Source organism: Paramisgurnus dabryanus, chromosome 13 (assembly GCF_030506205.2).
Source record: "Paramisgurnus dabryanus chromosome 13, PD_genome_1.1, whole genome shotgun sequence".
Taxonomy (NCBI): Eukaryota; Metazoa; Chordata; class Actinopteri; order Cypriniformes; family Cobitidae; genus Paramisgurnus; species Paramisgurnus dabryanus.
This window is the reverse complement of record NC_133349.1, coordinates 23,284,946-23,308,808: the sequence shown is the minus strand read 5'-3', so window position 1 is coordinate 23,308,808 and position 23,863 is coordinate 23,284,946. Positions and strand designations below refer to the sequence as shown.

General features: G+C 37.6%; 1 protein-coding gene across 1 annotated transcript; it reads right to left on the bottom strand.

Moving 5' to 3' along the window:
• Positions 1 to 857: 857 nt before the first annotated feature.
• Positions 858 to 20,596, bottom strand: ankrd28b (ankyrin repeat domain 28b). The gene is made up of 28 exons (XM_065261323.1): positions 20,394 to 20,596; positions 14,211 to 14,294; positions 14,035 to 14,113; positions 13,815 to 13,885; positions 13,395 to 13,595; positions 12,259 to 12,346; positions 12,028 to 12,170; positions 11,501 to 11,713; positions 11,216 to 11,294; positions 11,023 to 11,137; positions 10,689 to 10,771; positions 10,513 to 10,576; positions 10,187 to 10,255; positions 9,923 to 10,063; positions 9,726 to 9,837; positions 9,609 to 9,635; positions 9,178 to 9,252; positions 8,640 to 8,841; positions 8,453 to 8,540; positions 6,772 to 6,889; positions 6,446 to 6,665; positions 6,019 to 6,106; positions 5,855 to 5,938; positions 5,005 to 5,150; positions 4,838 to 4,920; positions 4,557 to 4,639; positions 4,348 to 4,439; positions 858 to 2,385 (listed from the first exon to the last, which is right to left on the bottom strand). Exons 1-28 carry the CDS (start codon positions 20,418 to 20,420, stop codon positions 2,102 to 2,104), a joined length of 3,159 nt encoding a protein of 1,052 aa, XP_065117395.1. The 5' UTR covers positions 20,421 to 20,596; the 3' UTR covers positions 858 to 2,101.
• Between the last annotated feature and the right edge of the window lie 3,267 nt (positions 20,597 to 23,863).

The following is a 23,863-nucleotide window of genomic DNA, read 5'->3' as shown; positions in this document are numbered from 1 at the left end:
ATCTGTGTAGTATTTTGAGCTAAAACTTGACATACGCACTCTGGGGACACCAGATTTATTTTTTTACTTTAAAAAAATCATATGAAGTGTTCATGCTGCCTTAAAATTTTGAGTTAATTCAACTTAAAACTATAAGTTGCCTCAACTTTTCATTTTTTAATGGCATACAGTATTATAACATGAACACATAACCATAGTGCAAGACTTCCTACTTCCCACACACAGGATCTTTTTTAGTTTTAAGTCAGTCAATCCGGAAAACAAGCATTCAAGACAAGCTAGATAAAGCAATAATTTAAGCTTGCCTTTTAAGATAAACTATCTGAACTCTCCTGAACCACCAGTTAGTGCAGAAAAACAAGACTGCAGGTGTTGAACTTTCATGAACTCTTTGTAATGAACGGCAATACAGAAGCACTGAGAGTTCATTGGAATTATTCTGAAAATTGTACACTGCCATCTCATCTTTTGCTTATCTACTTCTGTTATGTTTACTACCAACATTCAGGGCTTTAAATAAAATTTGTTGGTTTTCTATACTTAGTAAAGAATCAGGGTAACACATCTTTAATCTCTATCAATCAATTTTCATGCTTTCTGCATTTTTTTAAAATCATTTTTGACTTATATTTTTGGTTCCTCAAGTATTCATTATTCCAGCCATCACTAAATGCATTCATAAAAATCTATTAGAATCTCTCGAACTCTTTGAAATGACTGGCGGTATCGAGTGTACATTATAATTACACGTGTTGGATCTCAAAAGATTCCCAATGAGAAATAACATGAGACAACAAATAAGTCACCTTGCTTTCTGAATCGCAAGACAGTTTTGTTAAACAAATTGACAAAACTGATTCAAATTACTCAACTCATTTATTTAATCAACCATAAAATATACAGGAATCTCTTGTTCTGAGTCGGGGGAAAGCAGTGACCATTCACTGCACCATTCGCCTTCCTTTTACCACAAGAAAGCAAGCGCAGATACCTGCTGACCCCCACTCAGCCGTGAAGCCGTATTAAACAGATTTCCAGTTTCAATCATTCCAAAATCAAAGTTTGAAAAGAGACAGGTTTTCTGACAGGCCATCACAGAAGAATTCAGTGGTTTTGTTTTGCTAAATCAAAATGAACATACCTGCCCGAAAATGTAATGTTAATAAGAGCCAGAAAAAATATAATATATATTTATATTCATATATCAACATACAAAGAGATCAAATTCTGTTCTACCATTGGTTTACACAGTGTTCCTCATCCTCATTGAGCAAAGCATGCTGGGAGCCGTTTGCCTCTTCATTTTCAGTGCTTTTCACAGACGTAGTGTTGTGTAACTTCTCCTTCTACATTGCAGATTTGTTCTTCCAAGCTGCCCATCCTTCCATACAGTAATTCATGAAGGCACACAATGATGATGATAATAGTTATGGAAAGTAAAATAAATACCATAGATAAAAGAATAATTTATCCTAAAACTGAAGATGGAGACAGATAGCTTTTAACTTCACTCATGCTCGTGACCAAAAGCATAACAATGCTAATGTCCTTGTAGTTTCGAAACTATTTACTAAATCTGTGATTTTCCACCCCAAAGGGCCAGAGAAATTTACTTGTATTAAAATCACATTTTAAAAAATAAATCATTTTCCCCCAAAGTTGTTAAATGATCAATTCAGAAGTGCACACTTGACTTTAAACTGTTGAAAGCATTACAACAACCCCTAGTCTTTAGTAAGGGACTATTTCCAATCCTCCCTAATGATCATAAAGGAGTTGAATAATCCCCAAAATCACAATGACAGTGTCAAACTGCCTATGTGCAAACATTGGTCCCAGGCTGCTGATTCTTGTCTTGTTATTGCCATATCAGGAGGTCTGCCCACCGATCCACCGCATTTGTGTGGGTGAAGCACAGTACTCGGAGGTATCTCAAAATGGGCGAGACGTGCTGGCAGAGGTTGCGCTGATGAATAAGTGGCTGGGAGGGCCTCACGAATACATTTACGTTCTTGTGTGCGTTGCGGGTAGAGACTCTTAAGGCTCCGCGGAGTGGCCGGCCGCTCGGTAATTAAGACAAGATGTGCGCCTCTCCTCAGCCTCAGTAGGTCTCCGAGTCAGAGTCATTTAGCTCGTCGTCCTTGTAGAAGCCGTCGTGGCGCCCGATGCTGTTGAAGCTGCAATAGGAGCTGTGTTCGGAGCGGAGCATGGGCAGACTGTCAAATGTGACGCTTTTTGAGGGGCTGGTGTAATGATTGATGGCGCTGAATGCCAGGCTGGGCACCGCAACTCCTCCGGGGGACACTGGCATCATTGTGGCCAGGATTAGCGCCAGGCAATCTGCCACATCTTTGTTAGGAGCACAAGCCAGGGCGGGGGTGTAACCTGTCGGAGACATGAGGCGAGACTTTTCATAAGTATGTAAACACCAATATCAATATGCAAGAGTACTGTTCTTGCACAATGGTCAGAAAAGATTGAAAGAACAATATAAAGCTTAAAATAGAAAGAATTTGGATTATTAGAGTCTGAATTGAAATGAATATATCAAGGACACTTATTCATTTTATAATGGCTGTACATTATTGCTGATTTATTACATAGTTCAATATAAATGCTTGACTATAAAACGGGCAGTTCTGATTCTTCATTCTGATTGGTTGAAACACGTTCTAAGCCGTGATAAAATACCCCGGTAAACCCACGGTTCAGACCGCACTACAGAAGTATCACTGTGCCACTGTTGCTGCGTACTGATTTATGAAAATAAACACCAGTGTCTTTAATTATATTTTTAATTTGTATACAATTGCACAATTATGGCGATATCCAGATAACTGTCAATAAATATTGTTGAGTCATCTCGTCGATAAAGAGAAAACACTCCTTGAGGAAATTCATATTTCCGCTAACCACTGGGTGGCGATCTTACCCAACTTAAACACTGACGCATTCAATCGACACTAAAAACAGCGTGTTTTGATCAGACTCTGAATCTGATTTCTTACAAAAGTTATTCAAAATAAATGGAATTATCTCCACTTTTAGCTAAAAATCTGAGAGGTGATAAGAGAACAAATGAAGGTAGGATGAAACGGTTTTATTTGTTGTTGTTTGAAAGCGGATGGTCTGTTCTTTCATTTGATATTTTAGGTTTATCTTAAGAAGATAATTTTTCTGCAAGGCATTAAACTAAAACTGGGTGGCAACTTAAAAAAAAACGCTGACGGGGAAAGAGTTCAGCATGCTTCCAAGCATATTCGATTATCACTTTAACAGTTGCACAATATAAATGTTAATGTATAAATTAGATGAATGTTGATTTATAAAAATAAACACCACAGTCTTAAATCATATTTTCATTGTGTCTTTGCTGCATCTGTGTTGGTTGGTAACTGCGCTCTGTTTCAGTCACACTTGATTCTAAGAAACTACTTTGTTTGGCGGAAGAGTAATATTTGTACTAATATAATTAAAGCTTATTTGTGTTTTATTTTATAAAATCCTGCTAACGTTATGCATATGAAGTAACCGTTTTATAAAAGCAATAACCCCCGCGAAGCAATGGGGTTACAGTGCATTTTATAGCCTAACAACACCCCTTAGCTGTTATAAAATGCAGTATATTTACAAATGATTAAACCAAATAGTGTGTTTGTGACATCTGAATGTCTTATTTTAAAGGCAAACACAATCGTTTTTCCATATTTTACTATGTTCTTACCTCAACTTGATGAATTAATACATTACTTATCTTTTTTCAATGCGTGCACTTTTAATCTTTGTACAGCGCCTCGTGAATGTGTTAGCATTTAGCCTAGCCCCATTCATTCCTATGGCTCCAAACAAAAGTTTTATTTTGTGCCACCATACTTACTTGTGTAACTCCTTATGTAACAGTCTTTAAATAGGGAAAACATGGAAGTGTTTGGTGGCTTTTAAATTCATCCCTGTTTGGAGTCATAGGAATGAATGGGGCTAGGCTAAATGCTAACACATTCACAACACGCTGTACAAAGATTAAGTGCACGCATTGAAAAAAGGAAGGCATGTATTAATGCGTCTAAGTTGAGGTAAGAACATAGTAAAATATTGAAAAACTGTGGTGTTTTCCTTTAAAACTTGAAAAAAAAAGTCCCTTCAGTGTAATACAAGACCAAAGGTTTTACGTCAGGTCCTGATCATACCATGAGTTCTTATCTCCGCAAAAACAACCTGCTGCCTATACATTATCTCTTAAATATCATCAACTTCCAATATCTACTGTTATTGTTTTGAGCATTGCCGAAGTATTGTGCATTAACAATAATCAAGATTTTCATAAAATTAAAAATGATCAACGTTTACCATTTTCATCCACAGCTAACACACTAGCCCCCTTAGCTAGTAGTTCTTGGACCACCACGGTCAAGCCATTCCTAGCAGCGACATGCAGAGGCCTGGAAGAAAATGAACACCATTAACATCAAACAATCTTGAATTAGACTTACTTACAAGGAATTTTACTTTTTATAATGTAATTTAGCTAAATAAATGCTCAAATCTTGTGCACGCACGTTTGTAAAGCTGCATTGGTGGAGTTGATGAGGTTTCTATCAGTGATCTTCTCCAAGATCAACAAGGCACTGGTTTCATGGCCCTACAGAGATTAAACAATACAATGCATAACAAAAACATCAAGCCATTGCCATAGTTGCTTTCCAAAACATGGATTCACAGTGATGACAAGACAATTAACACAAACCCAAATGAAAGACAACATGGCACAGATCTCAAAAGTTTGAGAGATTTTGTTAATAAAAAAGCCATACAGAAGAACTGAGGGAGCGTTTCTCACCTTACTGCAGGCCAGATGGAGCGCAGTGTTTTTCTTGGCATCCTGCAGCGTAAGGTCTGCTTTTGCACTGCTCACCAACACCTCTGCAAAACACAGATCGGCGTCACCACACAAACTCTTAAATCATTTAATCGTTCACATGAAAAACACAGACTTAAGAGTCTCACCGACTGCGTTTGTCTGGCCGTTCTCAGCGGCCATCATGAGAGGAGATTTGCCCCCAGCATCCACACAGTTCACCTGTGCGTTATGACCCAGCAGGAGCTGTAGACACTCCACGTGATCCGTGAACGCGGCAGCATGAAGGGGAGTCCTGACAGAGAAGAAACAATCGCAGTCTATAAGACTCCAGAGTTTAATCAATGTCTGCAATATGCAATTATCTGTAGCACATTCTGTTATTCAGTACTGAGGGGTAGAAAACTACAACCTCCCTGCAAACTCTATCAAAGACAAGCGTTTGGCTTGTAGATGGCTTTGTTGATCATAATTGGTGCCATTTATATTTTTATCCCTTTCTAAGCGTAACTCAAGTATTACAGTGAAGCAGTAAATAATAGGAAACAGGAAGAGGTTTATGCATTATGAAATTAGAAGAAAAATGTCCTGTATACTCATATAAACAATATAAAAAAGATAACAAACGTTCCTTTTAGAGTAGTTTATTTATGATAACAAGCAAAATAAGCAACAAGTAGATAACCTTAGTTCAAATCATAGCTAAAGCATATCAAAAACTACACTTAGCTAACTTTACTGTAAATGTATGCAATCTTGGCTGCCAAACCTCCCTTCAAATAGCGCTGATCCATGCTTGCAATCTCCCCTCATTTTTGGGAAACCAAAACATTTGTTACTTTTGACAAAAGGTATTTTCTCTTAGTTCAGTTTAGCCACTAGTCAGACCATTAAACAAACAGGACTGCGTCCGATTAAACCATCTATATGTACAGTTCCTGTAAAATAGGATTTATTACCCACCCACCTTTAATAAAATATATAATAGTAGAGTTGTACCTGTTTTTAGAATCTGTCGAATTGACGATGGCAGGACCAAGAGTGTCTATCAACATCTCGGCTGCTCCTTCATTGTCATTTATCCTGAAAGTCAAAAAATAAAGCTTCAATACTCACATACGTTTCAAACATTAATGCGCACAAAAAAACACAAATCCACTTACACAGCACAGTGAAGGGGGCTAAACGTGTTCCCCTCGGTTTTATGGAAAAACTCCTGCTCCAGCAACACTTCCACGCAAGTGTCATGTCCTGTCAAAAAGAAAATAAGACCATCAGAGTCCAGCAGGTGAAAATGTGAGGGTGAGAATACTTTGGGATTTGACCTTAAAAAGGCTAGATACATAAAAATCAATTGATTTTAAAATTATAAAACAAACATCAATGCATTGCAAACAACCCATTAGCTCGTATTTTGCATTAAATCAATGTGTGCATTGTGAATCTCTACAGTCAAATATTTCACTTTCATTCAGGTGAGTGAAACAAAAGTAGGCATTTGACTTGTTCATGCGATTTTAACTCGTGTCTGACTTTGTCTCATCATGACACTTTATGTAAACATACATGATCTAGTGAGTGTTTATTCACCATTGTAACAGGCCCAGTGAAGGGGTGTGTAGCCCTGTTGGTCAGTGATGACAGGAATGGTCTCTATTGACTGGGCAGCATGCAGAAATCCCCCCAGAACCCCAACGTGGCCACAGGCGGACGCGAGGTGCACGGGTGAGCGTCCCCTACAGTCCCGTACCATGAAACTGGCACTGTGCTGCAGCAGAGCCTCGACACACTCCTCATGACCCGTCACAGCCTGGACGAAACAACAGACATGCTCAACTTAATCCAACATGCTGCGAGGTACCATAAAAGAACTAGTACAATTATGATTATTTTTCTACTTAAAAGTCATGATTTACCCCTCTGTGCAGAGCAGTGCGACCCCACTTGTCTTTGGCATCTACATTAGCTCCTTTATTAATAAGGGAGTAAACACAGTCGGTGTGTCCACCCAGCACAGACAACATCAGAGGAGTCCTGAGAAACACAGATATGATTAATACAGCATGATCAATACTGGAGTATAGGGATGTAACGATTAAATCGTGTGTCTGAAATCGATTCTGAATCGCAAGGCTGCGATTCTTTGTTTCATGCACAGCTTGTGCGTGTACTAGGGCAGTGGTTCCCAAACTTTTTCAGCATGTGGCCCCCTTTGTGTACGGTGCATTCCTTCGCGGCCCCCCAAAGAAAATTTGTGACAAAAAACTGTTCTAAAACTTAACATTTTAATAAAAAAAACATCAAATTATACAAAAAATGAGTGCTTTTGGTTAGTAGCCTTATTGTTTTAGGTTTAATTACACAGAATTCATGATAAATTAATGTATTTCATAAAATGTCATAAAACTGGGGCCCCCCTGGCACGAATCTCGCGGCCCCCCTAGGGGCCCCGGCCCCCAGTTTGAAAACCACTGTACTAGGGCATTTGGTCAGTAGGAAGTCCTTATCAATCTAAAATCATTATGAATCGGAGTCGTTTAAAACGTGCATTTAAAAAAGCAACACTCGCTAAATAAAAATCATTCAAAATATTCTTTATTATAATGAAAATACCTGAAACAATTTGAAGAACAGCAATATAAATATTCCTGTAGACACTTCCTGGAATAGCGTTTGTAATGCTACTTCTTCTGTGGCACAAAGGGAGTTTCTGCATGAGAGCGCCCCCTGGCGTTCAGATGTGCCGGGATTTCACCGTAACTCATTCATTGAGAAAACGCGCATGCACAATTAATCGTTACAGCCCTACTGGAGTAGCAATGTGTGAGAGTAAACTAGTACTTTTGAGTACTTGTAGTAAACAAACTTGATGAATATTGAACATATACTTATGTTCATACTTATATAAACTAAATGTCACATACATATGCACATTATTTGTGTTGTTTATGGTAGTACACGACCATTTCTAGTCAAGTCACATTCTTTAAGGAATCATTGAGGAGCTCAGATGCAAAAGCCGCTAAACGCTACCTTCGTCAAAATTATGTAATGATATTAACCAAATGCTTTCAGCATGTATTATATGTTCATCAAATACCTTTGTTTCCAATCAATTAATCCCAGCCTCAGGCCATTCAGAAACTTTGCTTTGTTGGCAGAATCAGCTAAACGCCACATAGCTTTTTACCAAAGTCCTCTAAGTGCACGGAAGACGAATTGGATGAACGACCAGGTGTGAATTGTACTGGGACCTTAATACAACTTGTGGTTCAGTTTCTTCATTTTTACCATTTCGGACTTTAATTTTGAGGTTTTTACCAAAAAAGCTTGCATGCACTTAAGAGGGTTTTGCAGCCAAAGAGTCAAATTTGTTAAAAACCAAATAAATAATGACTTCTTGAAGTTTGTGAAAATAAAGCATTTCAATTACTCACTAAATTCTTTTCAATGCTATTTAAGTGAAATTACTGAACCTAAATATGAGAGCCTGAAAAACTTGCTCATTTACAAAAACAAACGTGCCAGACGCACCGAAGAGAGTTTTGCATCTGAACTCCTCACATGAAAATAGATGTTTATAGATGTTATACATACTGGCCATTTCCATCCTGGATGTCTACTGCACTCTGCATGTCTGCATTCCCAATTAGCAAACGCAGACACTCGGAATGTCCATTTGTGGCTACGAATTAAAAGTACATACAAATTACGATCACTAGTAATTTTGCACATTACACAACAATACACTATCAATAATCAAATTTTGCGTTTAAAGACGTACCGGCAGCGTGAATGGGTGTCCGTTTGAGCGTGTAGTCTTTTACCAGGATGGAAGCCCCCTGGTTTATGAGAACATCCACACACTCCACATGGCCTTTAAAGGCAGCCAGGTCCAGCGGCGTGTGTCCTTGTGCTGTCCTCACATCAAGATCCAGCAGCGACTGAACAAGTACTTCTAGAGCCTGGTGATGCCCATGGTAAGCCTAAAGACAAATGTCACATATTATAAGCAGTATTATAGGAAGTCCTACCAGTTTACATTTAATAAAGAATATCCATTCACTAAAGAGTAATGTGTCCTGATCAACCTGCCTGTGTTTATTTTGCAATAAACATGATAAAGACCATAAGAGTAAATAAGTACAGCCACATAGGGATCAGGTTTCTGAGAAAAGTATTCGTTATAAATACATGATTTATTGAGACAGACCAATAACATTCAAGTTTTTATTATAACCAAGCAAGCCCACAATATTCTCCTCTTCTATTTGTCTGGTGCTTGCTAATATTTGTTGAACAAACAGACAGATTATACTCACAGCCAGGTGGAGCGGGCTGACAGGAGCACGTACATCAGAGTCATTTAAGATGTCTGTCCCTGAGGTTTCCATTAACTTCATGACAAGACAAAAAATACTTGATTAGGTCAAAGTCAGACCACAGAGAGAATGGATCTTAAGCCCGGAGAATAGTCAGTTTTTTTACATGTACGCGCATGGTTGAACACATAGCCTTGCAAAGTACAGTTTATTTGACTCATGCGTGTACGCAGATGTTCAACGCATGCGCATTATGACAAAATGCAATGCATCTATTGGGCAACATACTGCATTCTTCTGTTGGCGCATGCACGACCAACACATACAATATATGCAGGGTTTCAAAAATCCGGCTGTACCCTTGCGTACACATAAAAAAATTGACTACTTTCCCCTTTACAGGTCTTTATGTTGAGCATCACAATACTTACCACATCTAAAGGAGTTTCACTCGCAATCTAAGACGACAAAAAAACGTGTTAAAAATATTTGAAGTAGAAACTCATCTGATAATATTCTGTACCACATGATTTTAAGTGATCCCTCACCAGCTCTAGACAGAGGCGATGTCCGTAAGCAGAGGCGTAATGTACTGCATTGTAGCCCTGATTGTCTCGGATCCCTGGGTTAGCATCATTCCTCAGTAAATACTCCAGGCACCTAGATAGGGAATGTGAGGGAATTGTAAATTCACACTGCTCCGAGCATTTCCCATCTAACAATCACCCGTGACGGCGTTACTCACTTTCCATCGGCGTCAGAAGCAGCGGCGTAATGGAGGGGGGTGCAGCCCCTCTGGTCAAGCTCATTGACGTTGGCTCCTGAACCCACCAAAGCAAACAGGCACTGATAGTTGCAGTTTGCAGCTGCATAGTGCAAAGGTGTCCTGGAAAAGAGATTGTTGGCTTAAGCATCATTATCAGTCATTTTCTAAAAGGAAATATTATTAAACATAATGAAGGAATAAGTTGTGATCAGACTGACATTTATACAAGGACCTAAAACAAACCTTCCAAAGCTGTCCTTCCTGTTGAAATCTGCCCCCGTGTTAAGCAGAAGATTCAAACACTCAAGGTTCCTGCAGCGACAAACATGTTTAGATAAAAAACTGCAAAGCACTCTCAAAGAGTAAAAAGGTTCATTGGGGTACACTAGGTCAGTTTTTCCCAACCCTGTTCCAAATCTGACCCTATTATTTTCCATCTCGGAGTCTCTACTAATGAGCTGATGAGTGGAATCAGGTGTGTGTGTGTAAATAGAAAGAGTTTGAAAATGTGTCTCCAGGAACAGGTTTGAGAATCCCTGGACTAGGTGGTGGTGGGTATGAATCCCTACCCGCCAGCAGCAGCGGCATGTAAACAGGTCCTTCCGAAGTCATCTGGGGTGTCTATATCAAAGCCTGCAAAAAAAACAACAACTGCTCAGTACATCCTTGTAAGCAATGTGGCAGAAAAATCAATCCTTGCACAGAAAGCACATCGCCTGCCTAATTCAGCAGAGATGCCGCTTACCGGATGACAACAGCTTACGGCAGCAGTCCGAGAAGCCGCTGAGAGCAGCCAAATGCAGTGGGAACATGCCATGGACGCCTCTCCTGCAGGAAAAATAACAGTGGGAGTTAAAATCACATAGACGGAGTAGACAGCCGCACCTCACTATGCATGAGGGATCAATTAAGACATTCTTGGATAACGATTACAAATACAGAATACTGAATATGTGTCCACCTGTTTAAATGCATATTTGATAGAAGACTCTTTGCAAAAATGAGTCTTAAGGATGTCAGGAACAGCATATAAATTCAATAATTAAGTTAATGGGAATTCGTGGAATGGGGATTCTTACTTGGCTGTATCAGCTCCATTAGTGATCAGCGTGTTGATGAGAAGCTCGTGTCCGTATCGAGCAGCGATGTGCAGAGGAGTGTTCCCGTTCTTATCTTCACAGTCTATCTCAGCACCTACACATACAAACAAAACAAAACGCTGTTAGATACTGCGAGTGTGCACCGTACCAATAGAAAAAAATGCCACATCACCATTCTGAATAATCGCCTGAGATCTTGAGAACCTTCCGTGGATTGCAGTCATGTGCAGAGGGGTCTTACCATCCTTACTCTGTGTGAAAATGGCAAATCACTCCAAGGTTATTATAGCTTAGCTTAATAGAAATTTAATGGATGCCTATACATATTCAATGCAATGATCAAATTGAGCTACATCGTATGCAATGCTGCCACCTGCACACCTACAAGTGGGATGTCTTATCGCATACGGTAGTATTTGAAAGCTCTGCACAGTATTCCAGTATCTTGAAGACCCACCTTAATATTGACATCAGCCCCATTGCCAACGAGCAGCTCAAGGCAAAGCGCTCCATGACGTGAGGCAGCGGTGAAGTGCAGTGGGGCAAAACCCTTCTCGTTGACCTGGTTCACATTCGCGCCGCACTCGATCAGCTCATTAACCACCACATCCTGGCCATTGTAGCATGCAACGTGCAGCGGTGTGTTCCCATACGCGTTTGGCTCATTCATCTGTAATCAAACCCAAAGAGTAAATGTCATGCAAGAAAGACCACATGAGGCAGAACACAAGTGTGCATGAATTTAAGTCCTGTGGTGCATCTCAGTTAGCTACATATTCTCTCATATGCAGAGCAGTCTGCTCTCTTAATGCTTTTAAAGTGAATTTTGAACAAATGCCTCCATGAACACAAACTACAGTAAATGCTGAATTTCATCAAAATTCGTGTTCATCTTTGTTAATACTGTAGCTTAATTAGCAGAGAATAGTGCTAGCAATGCCAAAGGTAAAGCTGGTTGATGGTTTGGCAGATGTTTACACTCACATCCACCCCTAGGTCCAGCAGGTACTTCACCACACTGATCATGCCGCTGGATGCAGCAGCGTGAAGAGGCGTGTATGCCTTCTTATCCTTACAAGTCACCTCAGCACCATGAGATACCAGCAGTTTCACCACCTCCATGTGACCTGAGACACAAATTTTAAAAAGGTGATGATCTAAAAGACTTTCAAGACACGCATATCATCAGACATATTGTTACAGGTTTACACTCACCCATGTATGCTGCCCAATGGATCGCTCTTCTGTCCTTCTTATCGAATGCGTTTATATTGGCTCCCCTGGAGAGCAGTATTCGCACCATCTGACAAAAAAAATATGCATACTTTTAAAACAGAGGTAATTTTTCAAACATTAGTGAAATGTTTATGTTAAAAAATTGAAAGATTTGCAATAGGATCGCAAGACATTTGGCCTGCAACAACCAAACGAATACTCAATAATACTAGTAGTCTATAGTATTTAGTAATGAAAATACTGTCGAATAGTTTGGTATGTGATTTCACTTGCTACTGCCCCACTGCAAAAGCAAGAATTATAAAGTCAGATGCATCTGCTCCAAAGTTACTTAAAAATGAAAACTTTAAACTTTTATTAACAAACCCACTGTCTTGCATTGTCATGTAACTCCTGATACTCCGTGCTGCATGCTGTATAAAAAGAAGCTTGTGCTATATGGTGCTTCTGCTAGCCTCATAGCTCACCGCTAGTCATCCAATTAAGCTCGGGCCGAATGAACTGGAAGATTAAGGCACACTGCAGCGCTTCTGGCAAGCTCAAATGTCCAAATTTAGTCACTTGTTTTCATTCACTCGTTCAGGGAACTATATTAGTGGACTAATGACTTAATAGTGAATAAGGATTTATGGGGCTATTTCAGGCACAGCCTATTTTCATTTTTTTTTATCTATTTATCGAATATTCAATTAGTAGGAAAAATGCAATGAAACTGTTGGATAATGCAACAGCAATATGCTAGACCATGAACCCAACAACATAAGTGAAACTGCAGGACTGCTAGTCTGAAAGAGGGAGCTAACTGTGTTAGCATATGTTTTTGCTTAAAACTATATATACAGTCTTTGGTGCTGAAGCCCAACATATTTTTACTTTGAATATATAACCATGACAGGTTTTAAACACCAATTCTGATAGCTTCGTGTTTAACCGTTTTACTCCCATACCCCGTTTTGGCTTTTCATTTGTGTCTCTCTGCAACATTTCTTCATTAGCTATACACAGCTATATAATATGAATATCTATTCATATGGATATAATGCACATTGCAGTCTTGACAGTAAGCTTTCACTTGGTTTTTTAAAACCCAAGAGTTCAAATGCATGTCTACTGACCTCCAGGTGGCCACTGAAGGCAGCGTGGTGCAGGGCGGTTCGTCCAGCCCGATCAGATACATTGACGTTGCTGAGCAGTGGGACCAACGCCTCAGCGCACCGCACCGCCTTGTTAGCAGCGGCCACATGCAGAGGCGTCTGCCAGTTTTTATCTCGAGCGTTCACATCAGCAGAGTGCTTAAGCAAAACCTGCACCGCCTCCTGGAAGGCAAGGGGCCAAACAAAAAGCTTGATGAATAATCTGATGCATTTCATTTATTTTTTTTTTAAGAATAATGTGTGGGTGGATAGTCTGTAATTCAGTTATTTATATAACTTCAACTCAGGTCACAATTGATCAGATGGGCTTTTAGTTTAAATATTCAGGAGTGTGTTTATAAGAGCATCTATAACTAGATTTTCGCTCTGTGATCGCAGTACCTCACTGCAGGATGCAACAGCGCGATGGAGAGGAGTCAGCCATTTGTTGTCTTTAGCATTTACCCTCGCCCCTACAGCCAACCAGAACAGACAGATTCATTATAGACAAATTTAGCACAACAATACATCAAAGCCACATCTGAAGAATCTGGAATCAAATGGAGACATGAGAAGGTTGAAAAAATGTATTCATCACGATGAATATTCCACATGAATTTACCTGATAATATTAAGAGCTCTATAATCTCAGCATCTCCCAAGTAGGCAGCTGCATGCAGGGGTGTCCTCTTTTCATTGTCCTAAAATAAATTAATAGACTTGTCACATTTGTGCCTTTAAATAAGGTTCAGCCTGTAATGAACAAGTGGTTCTATAAAAAACAGGTAAAAATCTTACTTGGACATTCACATCCTCTTTCTTGAAAATAAGAGAGCGTACTTCATCTGGATCGACATTAAAAATAGCTTTTAGCAGGGCAGGCTGGAAAAAAAAGAGAAGAATTAAGAGCTGACAATGAGAAACTTGGCTGAACTGTGACATTTTAGTAGAGTCCTGAGGGGAGACCTTTAGTAAGAGTTTGGGTAGTGTTTGTTATACATGATAAGCCATTTTAGCTGCATTTACATGGATAATTGTAATTGGTTTAAATGTTCAATCCGAACTAAAATGCTCAATGTAAAAACTTCAATCGGAATAGAAAGATACAACAATAATAGTTACAATGCCAACCATTCTTCATTATTCTGTTTCTTGAGACCATTTTAAAGACAATAGCTCATTAAAACAAGTTTTGGGATATTAAGGATGCATTCTAATTAGAGCTTAACAACACATCAATGTCAGATTATGTCGATTACAAAAAAGGGCCAACAATCACATTATTACACCGAATGGACAATTTTGACCCTAGAATACAAAACCAGCCATACGACTAGGGCTGGAACGGTTGTAATAACCACCGTGGTGGTGAAGTGCGACCTGCGGTGGTGTGCACGTCACAAACTATGAAAAATAATATAAAAGTACAATCTCGCAGTGAGATGTCTACAGGTTCGTGTTAACACAAACGGCCAGCAGGCGTGGAGTCAGTGCGCTTTTTGCAAGGGAAGGCACCTGATATCAGTGATGACCCGCTGGCTTGGGGGCGGAACAATGAGGCAAGATATTGTCCGTTTCTCAATCCGAAAGCCTTTCCGCCCAATTAGCAGTGCTTCGCCTTCTGAGAACATAGTTCCCAGTATGTATACTGTTAAAAGATGGCTGTGTCTTATATGACCTTGTTATTTGTACCCAGTGTTACTATACAAATCACAACACATAAACAGTAAAATGTTCGCGTTATTTTGTCACTTATTGGGAGCAGTATGCTAGCTGGAGCAGTCTTTGTGCTAAGCTAAGCTAGCGGGGGCTGCGTCTGACAGAGTTACAGCACGCACGGAGATGAGAAAGGTATTTATGGATTTATCTAACTCGGGGGATACGTTGAATAAGCTAAATTCCCAAAATGTGGGCATGTTCCTTTATTGTATTATGGTGAAATGCCGCTACATCCAAAAGCCAGAGGGCGCTCTCATGCAGAAACTCAATATGGGCCACAGAAGAAAAACCATTTACACTCGCATCTCTAGGTAATGCCATAAGAATATATTTATATTGCTGTTCTTTAAACTTTTTCAGGTATTTTCATGATAATAAAGAATATGTATAATGATTATGTTTGACGAATGTTGTTTTTTAAATGCATGTTATAAACAACTCAAACTATCAATCTGAAATAACTATGATCAAAAGCCATAGTACATGAAAAAGCTGTTCATAATATCGTCGATGTTATTCAGAATCGTTATCAGCCAGATTTTATTAGTGTGTATCTGCATTTATCGTGGATGTAGCAAAATCACAAACAATATTGGTCAGAAACTCGCCTACAAGCTCTTTGGGATTTCCCATTCAAGCTTAAATTTTTTCAATTCAGTCCACAATGTCACTACAGCTGTTAGCCAGTAAAGAGCACTAAAACAAACCATTTGTTTGTAATATGTGCTAGGACTTTATTTGGACTTTGAACTTTAAATGCGATTCCCTCTATATTTAGATTTTTTTAGATCAGACTCTAGATTTTCCGCTGAGAATCATTGTATATCGGCCAAATATTGTCCTATCCCAACATATCATATATCAATGGAAAGCTTATTTAGATCAGCTTTCAGATGATGTATACATCTTAATTAAAAAAGAAAATGTACCCTTATGACTGGTTTTCTGGTCCAGGGTCACAATGCTTGTTTAGAAATTGTACAGATGATTTAACTTGCATAATTGTGCCTAAAGATGCATTTTCTTGTACAGCTATTAACGCATTAGATTATCTGACGTGAAGTTAACTGATTATTTGGATAACAGGACCTAACTTTTTTGTTTTTTTATGTTGGGCAGTATTTATGTTGGACTTAATTTCTTCAAACTACAGGCATTTTTTCGCACCGTATTGGGCAGTATTAATGCTGGACTCTGCTCCATTGAACTACATAATGCCTTTTTTGCACAAAATATTAAATAAAAATGCAATAACTTGCTAAATCATGCGGTATGCGATACAATAATACTTTAAGTTTGTAAAATCAAGCCGAGTAATAATGAAATACATAAAAAAACTGAAAATTATATAACAATACAATTTTTGAAGTATTAAAACCATTCAGTTATTGCAAACTAGGGTGTTTTTAAGCAGCATATAAATTAGGGATGGCGAAAACGAAAACTTTTCTTGTCCGGCCACCGAGCCTCATTGGCCGGTTGAAACCGGTTAACTGATAGGCCTATTAGTTTAAAATATGCTATGCTATTTAAAATAAACAGCCATTTCGAGCCGCGCCTGCAATTTCGCAACTCGCATCTCTCTGCGCTCTGCCTCCGGCTCACACACACACACAGACCTCACAATACTTTTTAAATCCCCTACAGCGCGAAACATGAGTCCCGCAAACGGCGCCGTGCTTAGTTTCGAAATAGTTTAGGTACTAGGTGATCGCGTTGAACTTGAAAATAAAGGCGTTTGTGAAGCTCATTTGAAAATTGCCGCGGCTCATTTAATAAAATGACAGCTCAGAAGAGAGACTGCGCTTTAGTTTGGGGTAGTAATATTAAAGACATAGGAGGATGATCATCATCACCTTTTCAGTTACCACTGAAATATAGATGTAATGTATTTCCAAATCTAAACCCATCTTATGCGGAATGTTGCCTAATAGACTGCAACACGATAAAACCAATGGATTAAACGGGCACCTTCAGAATGTGTAAAAGACGCACCGGCCAAAGCAGGTCTCGCACTGTTTTTGTTCTAGAACAAATGCAGCAAAGATATTTAATGCTTGTATGAGGCATATAGGCCTACGCTGAGTTTTATTTATTTATGATGAGGTGCGTTCTAATTAACAATGCAATGCAAGTGAACGCGCAGTGCCGGCGCCTTCATGCACGGACCGGTAATTATATACTGCTATATTTGCTTTTTATTTAATAAATACATGCATTTGGTTGATTAAACATTTATTAAAATTAAGATACAATTTATACAAAACGAAATTCACTTCAAAGAAATGCTTTCTACAAAGCAAAACTTAATAAAGTGGTAAAAATCATGGCTGAGGATTTACAGAAACAAAACTTACTCTGCACTTTACTGTTAGCCTAAAAGACATAAATGTTAATAATTTGGAACACAACCAGGAGAGACTTTAATTTTAATTATTGTATTACTGTATTTTATTTACTATTCGAATAAAGGAATTTATCAAAAAATAGCCTGTAGCATTTACTTTTCGCAAACCTTGTGAACATGCGTGACCTCGCGCCAAATGTTTTTTTATTGGTTTATAAAGTACAAACAGACCAGTTATGAAAAACTGAGTGTGAGGGATTTGTTCACTTCACACAAAAAGATCTTGGAAAGAAAGAGATGACTAACTGTAGTAGGGTTTAGTCCACTGTCTATAATAGCCTAATTTACAGATCCCTTTTTTTAACCGACAACCGACAACTTTGACCGGTTAACGTTGATACGGTCAACCATCGGTCAAACGGTCATCGGTTAACATCCCTAATATAAATCAGAAAACACAATCTTGCAAATTAGCTTTCTTATTATCAGACTTTAAAAAAAGTAAATATCCACCAAATTTACTGTTCACAGTGCAGATAAGAGATGAAAATCCAAATACTCTTACATATTTTTTACACAGTTCATTCATTTAGTATCTTTGAATCTTTAAGAGTTTTTAAAAATAAAGAAAATATTTTTTTAAGAGGCAAAATTTAATACCGCTCATCACTGCATGAAAGAGTGTTCATTGATGTTATCCAACAATGTGAAAAGAGCAGATGGAGCATATAAATCCATCTGTTTCCATTGATTGTAAATACATAATTAACCAATTTTCACAAACAGAAATATTAAGCAAGCGATAAGATGTGATAAAAAGCAAAGTATGCAAAGAAAGGAATGACACCTGAACCTGTGCAGAAACATTATTTATCTATATTCTTGCATCTCCAGCTTTGCCATATAAAACAGGCATCACAAACAATACACATGCATTCCACATTCCCTGCAGTACAGACTTGCTGAGACGTATGGGAAGTATGTACAGTATGACAAAGTAACAGGAAGTGTTCAGTCACACATTCTTGAAGGTTGTGAAATGGTTTCTAGCTGCTCAATGTGAAAATGATAACAGCCCAGGGTTAATCTGCCTTAGGGTTTATACCATGCACTACCCCCCCAGGAGAACAACAAGAATCGCAAGACATTCAACATAATTTCACCATTTCCTATACAAGTGATATACACCAAATTTAACATATACTATGAAGAAGGGTGTCTTTGTTTTATACACACTAAATCTACTATTCAATAACACAAGAGAGTACATCTAACCAGATCGTTTTGTCTCATCTAGTTATTCTCTGTTCAGGTTGTCAGTGAGGACTAAAAACAGCCTTATACTGACTGACAGACAGTCGTGACAACATAACAAATAAGCACTTGTGCCTGCAGAAACCTTAGTTTGAAAAGACTCCATTAGCGGCGTATTACGGCTCTATGCTGAGACAAGGCTCTGTTTGTCTCATGCACCCTGTTGCATACATAAGTCAATGTCTATTAAAGAGGTGCGATCGTGCCATGTCTCCATTAAACAAGCTCCTCTAGATAATGCCATCACCATAGAGATGGGCTCTTCGGCATCTCCTCATCCTCCCTTGCTAGAGACAACACGCACACACACACCCTTAGCGATGCAAACACATATCTGCAGGCAGAAACAGAGTTGTGTTTCTGTAGTTCAAATGGATGTGCACAGCGCTAGCAAAGCCAAGGTCATGGGCTTGATTCCCAGCAGAAAGACATACAACATACAAACCAATAATGCATTGCAAGTCACTTCTGGACGCATCCAAAATGCATAACTGTGAATGCAATGCAAGTGTATGTATACACTTGCATTGCATTCATATTTATGCATTTAGGATGTGTACAGAAGTGACTTGCAATGTATACATGTGTTCAGCTTACTCTTAGTTTATCTTACTCTATGAATGAATTGCATATACAAGAACAATACGATAAAGTAAAGTTCAATTAAATAAAATTAAAAGTCCAAACAAAAGGTCACTATGCCTTATAGCTCACAATGAGAATATAACAGAGCAAATAATAAGACCCACCAAAGCACCTTTTTTGAGATCATAAAAACCTGTTGACATTTGCATAACCGGGTGATGGATGAAATGTGATGTTATTTTATGATGGCAGCAATAAAAGACCTTTTCAAAAGTAGCATAGCATTAGGTTAAATGTTAAAAATATTTGACAAGGCTACTCAATCTATACTTAAATGTGCTTCGTTCTCTGGAAACCTCTCATATAAGTTTAGATAACACATTAGATGTAAAGTGCTAACTGTTATGGCCAATGACCCAACCAAAACCAATCGTTGTTGTACAACTACAACGCATGACTGGATTACACATACGTACAATACTGTCGAAACCATACATCTGTCATGCACTCATCAAAGTTGTTTTTAGGTATGCAGATATCAGTTTCATTTTAGTTGAACTATGCATCAAACTCATAAAAACAAACTATGAATATATGTGCATCCTCATACCCATTATCACACAAGGATGTTAACCACTCACTAACCTCAATGGACCAACTGTTGCCCTATAGATAATAATCAGGCAAAGGTGTGATTGACATATTTCACAGTATTATTCAAGAAAGTATATATTTAACATCTCATACAAAATACGTTATATTGATATCGTTATCGTGGCTTGCGCACATCTAGCTTTGCAGCTCTTAGCTACATACCTGCTGCATGACATATCGTATCTAAAAACTACGTTTCGACTAAACCTTCAGTTACAATACAACGCAGCACTTCAAAATTTAACAGCTTTCTAGTGCTCGAGTTAAAAGACTTTGTCAAATCTGCGAGGTTGCTGATTTGTTCACTAGCGTGTTAGCATTTTTATAGCCTAGCTCGGCTAGCTGTTTAGGACATCACTCACCTGGTCTCTAATTTTGAGAACCACCATGTTTCGATGCTCTCTGAGGATCTCATACAGGACTTAAATGATTTTATTCACCGCCACCACTTGAATGCTGATGATTTACTGTCGTAAAATCAATCGTTTCCAGTAGGCCTGGCGTTTCCTATTTGTCACTGATGAGCAGGAGAGAAAACTCCATAACATTACCGCCACACTGCCACCCCGCGAAGAACAAAGACGATGATTGGTTGCACGACGGTTTCGACGAGAGCAACACGTGTGGTGATTGGTTTAAAGCATTGGGGCGAAAGATCTGAAACGTTGCCGTGAATGTGATATAATTTCATAGAAGAGAAGTATTTGTTTCTCCTTTGCAGAGCGACTTCCACCTTACTTAAAAAAAATGTTGGATTATAGTATACATCATCGCCATTAAAACAATGTAACAGTGATTACAGCTTCTAACTACTTCTACTTTTATCATGATTCATTTATTTGTCCTCCTAGGGGCAAATAATATTTTTAGTGAATAGCAAAGAGTTTTGACATCACATAAATAAACATATATTCAAATGCCCTTGTGGGTGGTTAGTTTAGTATACACCAAGGTTAAATGTTAAAAAAATTTGAAGAAGAAATAATGCATGGATTGGTGAAATTATTTCCATTGCATAGTTTTAAAATGCATTTGTAACACCTCTGTGGAGAAGGTTTTTTAGACACTGGAGCCAAACAACTTGATTATATATATACTAAATTATATGTTACATTACCAATAGCCTAATAGATTAGATTTCCTTTATTGTCACTCCTACAATGAAATTCAGGTGCACTACTGAAATGATAATATTGCTTTAATTACTTTTAATAGTACTTTAAAAAATAATATTGCATAGTGAAGATACACATTAGATATGACATTTCAAAATTATTTATATGATATTGCACCATTGTGTCTATAAAATAAAATAAATCTAATAAAAATAATATCATTATTATCATTTATTCCAACAGCCAACATTTTTTATAATCGCAGCTACAATATAATTTACTGTAATACTGAAGTGTTAAAGCCTTATATTCAAATTGTTTTAAAATATGTAAACATTACACATAAAGAAAATAATATGATACAATATCCTTAAAGTAAAATTTGAGCAAACATGTTTTTTTCCTCATTGATGTGTTTGGTCTTCACTGTGTTACAGGAAATGCATTTGTCTTCACAGGGAGTCCAGGAAAACAATGTAACCGGTTCCTTGTATTGTGTTCTTAAAGGGAACAGCTCATGTAGCTAATAGATTTCAGTGACTGTAACATTTACAAATGGTTTATCTGTTTACCTACATTGTTTAAAGAGAGAGAGAATGAGAGAGGGAGCGAGTGAGATAGAAAGAAAGAAAGAGAGAGAAAGAGAGAGAAAGAAAGAGAGTTACTCTATATTCCCATTGTATTTGCTTTGCATGTGGCTTTGAGACATGCTTTGAAGTGAAATTGGACGTGGGCCACCACTGACTGAGCTTAATAAATAGTCAATTACAATATTGTGCACCAGATGACGCTAAAGGTGTATTTATGATACTTTACAATTACTTTTCAGTTCAGCTGCCATTCTCCTGTGTCTATATATGCACATGAGGGTTTTGTGAGTAGAACATATAGATTTCCCGGGTAGGGATTAGACTAGACTAAAATAAATGTAAGAGCTTTCCAAACTAAAAACAACTTGCACTGACATATCTTAAAATACATCAGTGCTCTTTGTTTTGCCTCAAAATGCAAGCCGGTAATGTTTGTAGTAAGGCATGTTTGTTAAAACTAGTAATATTTCCTAATGAAACTAAGGCCTAGTCCTGGTTTAAGATAATCCCTGTCTGGGAAACCGCCCCTAAGAGAATAATTTGCAACCGAAATGTGAGGATTTTTCACTATTATGGTTGTTAAAAGGACTAAGAATATGGCTATAAGCAATAAAACATTTATCTAAATCCTCTTTTCATTCTAAAATGTATATACACTAATTTTAAAGTGTATAAAATTAAAGTGCATATTTAATCTTTCTTAGAAAAGACTTGTTTCTTGTTTATAACATTTATTTATGGAACATTTCTGATTAATTGTGTTACATCTTGTTTCAATAAGAAAAGCATTAAATCTGTATTGAGTCTGTTATGTAAATATGAATATTTGTCTTTTAGCCTCTTTTAATGTTTGTTCTTCAGAAAGATTAATGATTTTTTTATGCTCTTTAAATAACAACAGTGCGGTTTTATACCTTCAATGAAAATTTACAATAAAACAGATTTTAACTAAAACAATACTTAGAAATGTGTGAAGACGTGTCTCTGGTGATAAGAAGACAGACCCTAATTTGTTTTGGATTGACCTATATGTTTCAGGCCCCTAAATCCTATTGTACACTTAAGAGGATTTGTTAACCTGGGGCCCTTAACGCTTTTGGTACTATGATTTACTATAGATCTCACATAACTAAAAGCATAAACATTTTGTATTTAAAAAAAATTTGTCCATATAATTGGTTCATAGCATCTAAGAACGATATGATAGATTATCTTTAGTATAGAAATTATAAAAAAACCTTAGATGTACCTACTAAGAAAGCCATGATCACATTAAACACATTAATTACAATTGATTTACATAAATATTTTCTGAGCATATTTTTTTTTCATATCAATTATTTCCTTATGGTGTTAGTTATTATAAACCTGCATTGTAATTGCACAGTAATAATTAATTTACAATATCCATATTAAACAGTTTCTTGGTTTTAAACTTATTAATAAAGCTTCCCCCCTCCAAAAAACTCTTTAACTGGGGATTTTATTGGTGACTGCCCAGTCAAAAAAAAAAAAAAAAAAAAAAAAAAAAAACACATGCATTGAGAGACGAGAGGTTTTGAGAAGACGAATCACAGATTTTCTCTTCATTGTATTCACAAATATAATAATGATGATGATATAAATACAAGAAACAATATTCCAGACAAAATGTGGTCTTTGTAAACATTGTAAACATTTATTGGTAAAATGACAATGTGTTCAGTCATTAAACTGAGCTAAACTAAGGAACCCTCTCAGAAATAAAGGTAAAAAAGCTGTCACTAGTGCGTTACCCTTTCATAAAGTGCACATTTGTACCTTAACAGTACCTCAAAGATACATACTTGTACATATCTGTACCTAAATGATACAAATGACCATTTAAAGGGTACCATCACGGTGACAGCTTCTGCACCTTCATTTCTGACAGCGTAAAACCAACAAATTAACTTCTAAAATCTTTTACAAACTTCTAGCAGATCTTATTGATTTATTTTATGGTTGGTGGTTACCATTATAGGTTTTATGGTTTATGGTAACGATTTAAATTCCCAAACCAAAGTGACAAAACCACAGTCCACATTGCAGTTTTTAGGAGGTGAGGGAGGGGCTCTGATCACTCATCCAGACTGTCAAAGCCAAAAT

Bases quoted from the DNA above. Each gene is read 5' to 3' on its own strand.
- ankrd28b (XM_065261323.1), bottom strand. From the start codon at position 20,420: ATGGTGGTTCTCAAAATTAGAGACCAG. The intron at 8,541-8,639 runs GTACGTCTTTAA...TTTAATTCGTAG, and splicing joins GACACCCATTCACGCTGCCG to CCACAAATGGACATTCCGAG. The intron at 6,666-6,771 runs GTAAATCATGAC...TGTTTCGTCCAG, and splicing joins GCACTGCTCTGCACAGAGGG to GCTGTGACGGGTCATGAGGA.